Genomic DNA, 8,979 nt, shown 5'->3' with positions numbered 1-8,979 from the left:
AAAAAAAAAAAAAAAAAAAAAGAATAGAAAAGGAATTGATTGCTCATGAATTAAAAGTAGTCTTGAGTAGAAAGTTTCTCCCCAAATAAATTTCACAATGACAGAGGTGGTTTATTGGGCAAATGAGGACTAGTTATTTCATAGCTAGTTTTACCAAAATATTAATCTGCATGCTTTTCTCTGTAGTCTTCCTTTTTTCATCAACATGGGTGTGCCACCAATGACACCAATGCCAAGTACAACAGTCGCGCTGCTCAGCTCTATAGGGAGAAAATCAGATCCCTCGCTTCCCAAGCAACGCGGAAGCATGGCACTGATGTAAGTCACTGGAGGCTGGATTGTTTCCCTTAGATACATGTTTGCTTAGTAGAAAGTGATTTTTATCCTGAATAATAAAACTTTTCTACCTGAGTTAACTTACAAGGAAATAATGTACAGTAGATTATTATCATTTGAAATAGTTATGTTCTGCATGAGCATTGGATTAGTGAGTACTGAAACATTGCTCCTAGGAGAAATACAGGATTAAGTTCCTATGAGCTTCTGGTCTCATTTTCGTCCGCTGATCAATACATAACCTTATTTAACATGTGTTTCTATTTAAAGACGCCTTTTTAAATATGTATTGATGACTCATGAATATTGAACTCACAGCCAAGGAGTATAATTCAGCCCTGAATGAAGCTTATTTAACACCTGGATTTTCTCCATAAGACACATCATAGTCTTCATGTGCTTCATGGGAACAAACATTAGATAACCCTTCAGTACTGTACTTGAGAGCCGTCTTAAACAATGACATCCTCAGTAAAAGGCACAGAAATATGAAGGACATAGCACTAAATAAACTACAGAAAGGACATTTGTTTATGAGAACTGAAACAAGAGGCAGAGTGTGTCTTGTTCTACCTCAACTGGGAACGTGCTTCTCGGGGAACTTATTTTTTGCTGCACTATTCTCCCAATGACTGAAAACACCACGAGGACTGATTTTGGAGTTAAAAGTAAATTTTAGCAAGTGGGAAATTCCTAAATATTAAATCCATGAAAAATGAGGATTGATTATCATTTGGAACCTGCATTTAGATATGAAGTCCTTGATCTTTCCTTTTCAGAAATGATTTGTGTATTTGAGGTACTCGACTTCCTCAAGGTTTGGAAGCAAAATTTACTGGATGATAGATTACTAAAGCGCACTCAGAGGTCCCTTGTAGGCATGTTACTGATTTTATATGGAATGGAAAGTGCCGTGCTCACTCTGGCAGCACATATACTAAAATTGGAACGATACAGAGAAGATTAGCATGGCCCCTGCCAAGGATGACACGCAGATTCATGAAGCGTTCCATATTTAAAAAAAAAAAAATAAGAATGGAAAGTGCCGATCTTTAGGAAACGGGTCTCTATAAGGGAAGTGAAGGGTATCAAATAACACCCTTCACAGGCCAGATGAATGCTTAGCCCTGTGTTGTGTTTTTTTTCTAGCTGTGGCTTGATAGCTGTGTCGTTCCATCTTCGTCCCCTCCACCAAAGGAGGAAGATTTTTTTGCCTCTCATGTTTCTCCTGAGGTATGTATTATGCTTCACATAATTTTAAAATGTGCTTACTCTGACAGTTACAAAGGTACATATTTAAAATGCTAGGATGTAGGCTAAGCTGTTGTAATAAAAAGTCTTGAAACATAACTACTTAAGAGAGAAGTGACATTATCAGCAATTCCAAGGTTAGGCTATCCGCCGTTAACTGATGGACTGACTTTGCTGTTCTCAACATGTGGCTTCCCTTCAGGGTCTAAAGCAGCTGCTCCAGTTTAAGACTCTCCCAGCTTAAAGGAAGAGGACAAGCATCCTTGAGGGCAAATGCCCTTTTCATTTTTTTTTTGAGACTGAATCTGGCCCTGTTGCCCCGGCTGGAGTGCAGTGGCACAAACTCAGCTCATTACACCCTCCGCTCCCTGGCTTCAAGCGATTCTCCTGCCTCAGCCTCCTGAGTAGCTGGGATTACAGGTGTGTACCACCACACCCAGCGAATTTTTGTTTTTGTTTTAAGATGGAGTTTCGCTCTTGTCGCCCAGGCTGGAGTGCAATGGCACGATCTCAGCTCGTTGTAATTTCCACCTCTTGGGTTCCAGCAATTCTTGTGCCTCAGCCTCCCGAGTAACTGGGGCTACAGGTATGCACCACCACACCCAGGTAATTTTTGTATTTTTAGTAGAGATGGGATTTCACCACATTGGCCAGGCTGGTCTTGAACTCCTGACCTCAGGTGATACACCTGTCTTGATCACCCAAAGTGCTGGGATGACAGCTGTGAGCCACCTCGCCCAGCCATAAATGTCCTGTTTTTTTACAGAAAAAGTCTAGAGGGAGCTCCTGTCCTACTACTTATGTCCTGTGAGCTGAAATTTAGTTGCATGTCTTATCTAATTGCCAGGGAGAACTGAGAAATTATCACTAATAGTATGCCTCAGTTCAGTTCAGAGCTCTGAAACTGACAAAAAAATGAAGACATTTTTAATAGGGGTTTCATTCTCAGTACACTAGCTCTGCTGTTTATGTAGTATATATCTCAAAGCTATTGAATGAGTTAATATAGATATAAGTACTAGAATCTGGCACAAAGTAAGTCTTCAGTAAGTGCTCTGAATATCACTATCTTCATCTTTATGACCTGATAGCAGCAGTGACAGCAGTCCACAGTACTTCTGTGGCCTCTCCTCAGATCACTTAGATCTAAGGAAAGTAAGGCCTAAAAAGCCACAATGTTTATTATTTGGCCCTTTCTTTTTTTTTTTAGATGGAGCTTTCATTCTTGTTGCCCAGTCTGGAGTGCAATGGTACGATCTCAGCTCACTGCAACCTCTGCCTCCTAGGTTCAAGCAATTCTCCTGCCACAGCCTCCTGAGTAGATGGGATTACAGGCATACGCCACCACACCTGGTTAATTTTGTATTTTTAGTAGTATGGGGTTTCTCCATGTTGGTCAGGCTGGTCTTGAACTCCTGACTTCAGGTGATCTGCCCCCCTTGACCTCCCAAAGTGCTGAGATTATAGGCATGAGCAACCATGCCCAGCTTACTATTTATCCCTTTAAGGTAACATGTGCCTACCTCTGTCTTAGAGCATCATATGTTTTGCCGGCCACCCTACCTCTGCCCAATCCCACTGACTGAGGGGCACGATTCGTTGAACTCTTGCTCAATCCATTCTTTAATTTTCTTTTTTTTTCTGAGATGGAGTCTATGTCGCCCAGGCTGGAGTGCACTGGCATGATCTCAGCTCGCTGCAACCTCTACCTCCCAAGTTCAAGCGATTCTCCTGCCTCAGCCTCCCGAGTAGCTGGGATTACAGGCATGCGCCACCATGCCCAGCTAATTTTTTTGTATTATTAGTACAGACAGGGCTTTACCACATTGGACAGGCTGGTCTTGAACTCCTGACCTCAGGTGATCCGCCTGCCTCAGCCTCCCAAAGTGCTGGAATTACAGATGTGAGCCACTGTGGCCAGCTTATTCTTTAATTTTCAATTTAAAACTACATAAAGTTATATAAGTTGTTAAACCTTATTTTTTGTTTTTTGTGGTTTTTTTGCTATTATAATTTGCACATACTTACTAGCATTGTCACAGTCAATGGTTACCAAAAATAGTAAAAAAAAAAAAAAAAGAGGAGAACAGACCAGGCATTGTGGCTCATCCATATAATCTCAGCAGTTTGGGAGGCTGGGATGGGAGGACAGCTTGAGCCCAGGAGTTTGAGAGGAACCTGGGCAACTTAGTGAGATCCCTTCTCTACAAAAAATTTAAAAATTAACTGGGCATTGTGGCACATGCCTGCAGTCCCAGCTACTCAGGAGGCTGAGGTGGGAGCGTCGCTTGAGCTTGGGAGGTCAAGGCTGCAATAAGCTATGATTGTGCTTCTGCACTCTAGCCTGGGCAACAGAGCAAAAAAAAAAAAAGGAACACAAGAGAAAAATAGATAGGCCTTCCTTTCCGTTATCAGGGACTCAGAATGGGATGTTTAAATTGTTAGGTTTCTCCTGTGCTTGGATTTGTTTTTCATGGCTGTTTTCTTGCTTTGTCTGCTAATGACTTTCCTCACCTTGTTTCAGGCGAGTGGCACAGCATGGGCATCAGCAATAGCAGAACCAGCTTCTTTAACATCAAGGCCTGTGGAAACCACTTCAGAAAATAACGAAGGTGGAGTGCTTAGAACTGTCATGTAATACTATTTTATGGTTCAGTGGCATGCTATGAAACTATTAAAAATTAAGATGGGCTGGGCACTGTGGCTCACGCCTGTAATCCCAGCACTTCTCGAGGCTGAGGCAGGAGGATCGTGTGAGTCCAGGAGTTGGAGACCAGCATGGGCAACATAGTGAGATCCCATCTCTACAAAATAAAACAAAACAAAACACCTGAAACCTGTTAAAATGTAGACCCTTCTGTCTTTTTTTTTTTTTTTTTTTTTTGCGATGGAGTCTTGCTCTGTCACCAGTCTGGAGTGCAGTGGTGCCGTCTCTGCTCAATTTAACCTCCAACTTCCAGGTTCAGGTGATTCTCCTGCCTCAGCCTCCTAGGTAGCTGGGATTACAGGCATGCACCACCATGCCTGGCTAATTTTTTTAATTTTTAGTAGAGATGGGGTCTCACCATGTTGGCTAGGCTGGTCTTGGACTCCTGACCTCAAGTGATCTGCATGCCTTGGCCTCCCAAAGTGCTGGGATTACAGGTATGAGCCACTGCACCCAGCCAGAACAAGATTTTTGAAACTTTTAAAAAATTTCTCTTATAGCCACTCTGTTGCCCAAGCTGGTCTCAAAGTCCTGGGCTCAAACAATTCTCCTGTCTTAGCCTCAGATTTTTTTATTGTAATCGTCATTCATAGCTGAAGAGTTCGTTTATAAAAGCTTATTGTTTAGAATTTCATTTTTTTCGCACCTGCAACAGTACATTCATCTTCTGTGCCCAGAAATTTTTTAAGCAATCAAGAAGACCTGTTGCCTGTGGCTTCACCTAGAATTTCATGCTTTAGCACTGGGTGATATAGTGCAGTCTTGAGTGAACTTAGTTTGCAGAGTGGAAAGGAGAAAACAAAAGAACTTTAACAAATAGAGATATGGGACATGAAATGCTCTGCTTGTGTATTCTTTTTCACTGCTGTTTCTCAGTGCCCAGAGCAGGTCCTGACTCCAGTAAACGAAGATGTGGTCAGTTGTTTTTCTATAAAATATCACTGTGCTCACTCATCCTGTTTGGCCTATTTAAATGTCTTAACCAGAGCTTATTTTTAAAATATTTACGTAAATGAAACAGTAGAGTTTCCTGTAAACCACTGTTGGGCCTCACATTTTAAAAATAATTGGTCTACCATAAAATTCACTCTTTTAAAATATACAAATTAGTGGTTTTTAGTATATTCACAAGGTTATGCCACAGTCACCACTATCTAAGTTTAGAATATTTTCTGGCTGGGCATGGTGGCTCACACCTTTAGTCCCAGCACTTTGGGAGGCTGAGGCAGGAGGATCGCTTGAGCCCAGGGAGTTTAAGACCGGCCTTGGCAACATGGCAAGACCCCTTTCTTAAAAAAAAAAAAAAAATCCCATCTTATTTATTTCTAAAATAAAGAAAAAAAGAATATTTTCAACAGCCTAAAGAAACTACATAACCATTAATAGTCATTTTTTATTTCCCTCTGCCCCTGGCATTCATGAGTCTTCTTTCTGTACCTATGGATTTGCCTATTCTGGATGTTTCATATATATAGAACTATACAATATGTGGTCTTTTGTGAGTGGCTTTTTAAGCTTATGATTTTTTTCAGGGTTCATTCTTGTTATAACCGCTATCAGTACTTCATTCCTTTTTATAGCTATATAATATTCCATTGAATGGATATACTACATTAATTTTTTTTTTTTTTTAGATGGCGTCTTGCTCTATTGCTTAGGCTGGAGTGCAGTGGTGTGATCTCAGCTCACTGCAATCTCAGCCTCCTGAGTTCAAGCCATTCTCCTGCCTCAGCCTCCCAAGTAGCTGGGATTACAGGTGTGCACCGTCATGCCTGGCTAATCTTTGTTCAGCTGTTTTTCTTCTTTTTTTGACATGGAGTCTTGCTCTGTCACCCAGGCTGGAGTGCAGTGGCATGATCTCGGCTCACTGCAATCTCTGCCTCCCGGGTTCAAGCAATTCTCCTGCCTCAGCCTCCTAAGTAGCTGGCATTACGGGTGGCTGCCACCATGTCTGGCTAATTTTTGTATTTTTGGTAGAGACGTGGTTTTACCATGTTGGCCAGACTGGTCTTGAACTCTTGATCTCATGATCTGCCTGCCTCGGCATCCCAAAGTGCTTACAGGTGTGAACCACCGCTTCTGGCCGCCATCTTTGTATTTTTTTAGTAGAGATGGGGTTTCACCATATTGGCCAGGCTGGTCTCAAACTCCTGACCTCAAGTGATCTGCCTGCCTCGACCTCCCAAAGTGCTGGGATTACAGGCATAAGCTACCACATGCCCAGCCTACATTTTATTTATTTTTAAAGTAATAAATAAAATTTAAATAACAAAGTATGGTTGGGCATGGTGGCTTATGCCTATAATCCCAGCACTTTGGGAGGTCAAGGTAGGGGGTCTCAAACTCCTGAGCTCAAGTAGTTTGCCCAACTTGGCCTCCCAAAGTTCTGGGATCACAGGCATGAGCCACTGTGTCTGGCCTTTAATGAAGGCTTAATATAGTTGCTAACCAGGATCCCTTTTTAGTTAAAATAGAATAAATAAGGCAGATTTCTTGGCAGCTGGAAATTTAGATTTCTATCATCGATGTAATTGGTATTAGAATTTCCAAATATTAATATACGTTGGGTATATAGTACACAGACGTACTAAGTATCTTATGACAGATCACTTTGAAACACTAGATCATAAGGTAGAATTTTGAATCCTGTTAGTTGAAGAGACCACTAACATTTTTGTTCTATAAAGCCATTGGATTAAAAATACACTTCTACTTTAATGGACTTTTACATCAAAATTCTTATAAGAATAAAATAGAATATGGAGCTAAAAAGATAGGTGATCATTGGCAAAATTGGATAAGATATGTAGCACTGTGCAAGTTGAATTATTATACATTCAAAAACAAATTAGGTGAGTTTATTTTCTGCACTAATATCAATGTTTTGAATTTTCAGGTGGACAAGAACAAGGACCAAGTGTGGAAGGTCTTAATGTACCAACAAAGGCTGCTTTAGGTAATACGCTTAAAAGCCTACATTTTGATTTGAAGTGTATGACTCATTAAGAAAAAAATAAATCCTCCTGCATTTGGCCTAGGCATCTCACCTGATGGAGTAATATAGCATCATGACCGAATCTGTTAATCAGATTTCATTAAGCAAAAGATGCTTTATATATATATGTTTTTTATTCATCTCTCAAGCTTCCAACAAAGATGCTACATTTAAACCAGCTTGATAATATAAAATCCAGCAATGTGGCTGGGTGCAGTGGCTCAGGCCTGTAATCCTAACGCTTTAGGAAGCTGAGGTGGTTGCATTGCTTGAGCCCAGGAGTTCAAGACCAGTCTGGGCAACATGGTGAAACCCTGTCTCTACCAAAAAAAAAAAAAAAAATTAGCTGGGTGTGATGGCATACACTTGTAGTCCCAGCTGCTTGGGAGGCTGAGGCAGGAGGATAACTTGAGCCCGGGAAGTTGAGGCTGCAGTGAGCCATGATCACACCACTGCACTCCAGCCTGGGAGACAGTGTGACACCTTATCTCAAAAAAAAAAAAGGGGAACAATGTGTACATTTAGCCAATGTGGTTGCTGGTGTTTTTGATTGGCGAGTTTATGTTGTGCTGGCTCACATTCCCAAAATAAACAGTGGTTAGAACACCTACACCATTCCTTTTTACTCAGAACTCAGCATGTTCTTCTTTCTGATTTTATCATAGGCAAACTTAGTCTTAAACTTTTCATTATGAAGGAATTATATTTTAATTGGTGCATATTAGATTGCATTCATTGGAAAGCAGCTGCTTTGGTGAAAAATAACTAAACTGTTAGAAATATTCCTGACAGGCGACGTAGTGGCTCACGCCTGTAATCCCAGCACTTTGGGAGGTTGGATCACAAGGTCAGTAGTTCAAGACCAGCCTGGCCAAGATGGTAAAACCCCCCATCTCTACTAAAAATACAAAAATTAGCCTGGCATGATGGCGCATGTCTGTAATCTCAGCTACTCAGGAGGCTGAGGCAGGGAATTGCTTGAACCCAGGAGGCGGAGTTTGCAGTGAGCCGAGATCGTGCCACTGCACTCCAACCTGGGTGACAGGGCGAGACTGTCTCAAAAAAACAAACACATACACACATAAAAGAAATATTCCTGGCCGGGCACGGTGGCACACCTGTAATCCCAGCACTTTGGGAGGCTGAGGCGGGTGGATCACGAAGTCAAGAGATAGAGACCATCCTGGCTAACATGGTGAAACCCCGTCTCTACTAAAAATACAAAAAAATTAGCCGGGTGTGGTGGCATGCACCTGTGGTCCCAGCTACTCGGGAGGCTGAGGTGGAAGAATCGCTTGAACCCAGGAGGCAGAGGTTTCAGTGAGCCGAGATTGCGCCACTGCACTCCAGCCTGGTGACAGAGCAAGACTCTGTCTAAAAAAAAAAAAAAGAAATATTCCTGACATTTTCATCATGTATTAGACTTGTCAGAGATTGGAAGCAGGTTATGTGACTACTACAATACAAATCTAAAAGAAAGTGATGAAAAGAAAAACTCCCACAAACATCTTTTTCACACTTGAAATGTAATAAATGACATTGTTCTCTACTTAGAGCTAAACATTATAATCTTTTGCTGTTTGTGGTTTTATGCTATCTTTTCCTATCAAAGCACATTCTTATCTTTATATGAAAAAATTCAGACTTAAATTTTGCTGGGTTTCTTTTTTCTTTCTTCTTTTTTTTTTTT

General features: G+C 41.2%; 1 protein-coding gene and 1 non-coding gene across 2 annotated transcripts in view; both read left to right on the top strand.

Moving 5' to 3' along the window:
- ARFGAP3 (ADP ribosylation factor GTPase activating protein 3) overlaps positions 1-8,979 on the top strand; it is a 63,691-nt gene that overhangs the window by 21,777 nt on the left and 32,935 nt on the right. Inside the window, exons 4-7 of the mRNA XM_017520696.2 lie at positions 187-318; positions 1,486-1,569; positions 4,112-4,199; positions 7,191-7,250. Of these exons, the coding sequence (XP_017376185.1) occupies positions 187-318; positions 1,486-1,569; positions 4,112-4,199; positions 7,191-7,250 (364 nt within the window). The remainder of the gene's footprint in view (positions 1-186; positions 319-1,485; positions 1,570-4,111; positions 4,200-7,190; positions 7,251-8,979) is intronic.
- On the top strand, positions 1,250-1,355 carry LOC119469822. The gene has a single exon (XR_005198673.1). It is a non-coding gene; the product is annotated as a U6 spliceosomal RNA (small nuclear RNA).

This window comes from Cebus imitator, unplaced genomic scaffold, assembly GCF_001604975.1.
Source record: "Cebus imitator isolate Cc_AM_T3 unplaced genomic scaffold, Cebus_imitator-1.0 Scaffold865, whole genome shotgun sequence".
Taxonomy (NCBI): Eukaryota; Metazoa; Chordata; class Mammalia; order Primates; family Cebidae; genus Cebus; species Cebus imitator.
Note: the sequence above shows the minus strand (reverse complement) of the source record. Positions and strands in the feature narration are given on the sequence as shown.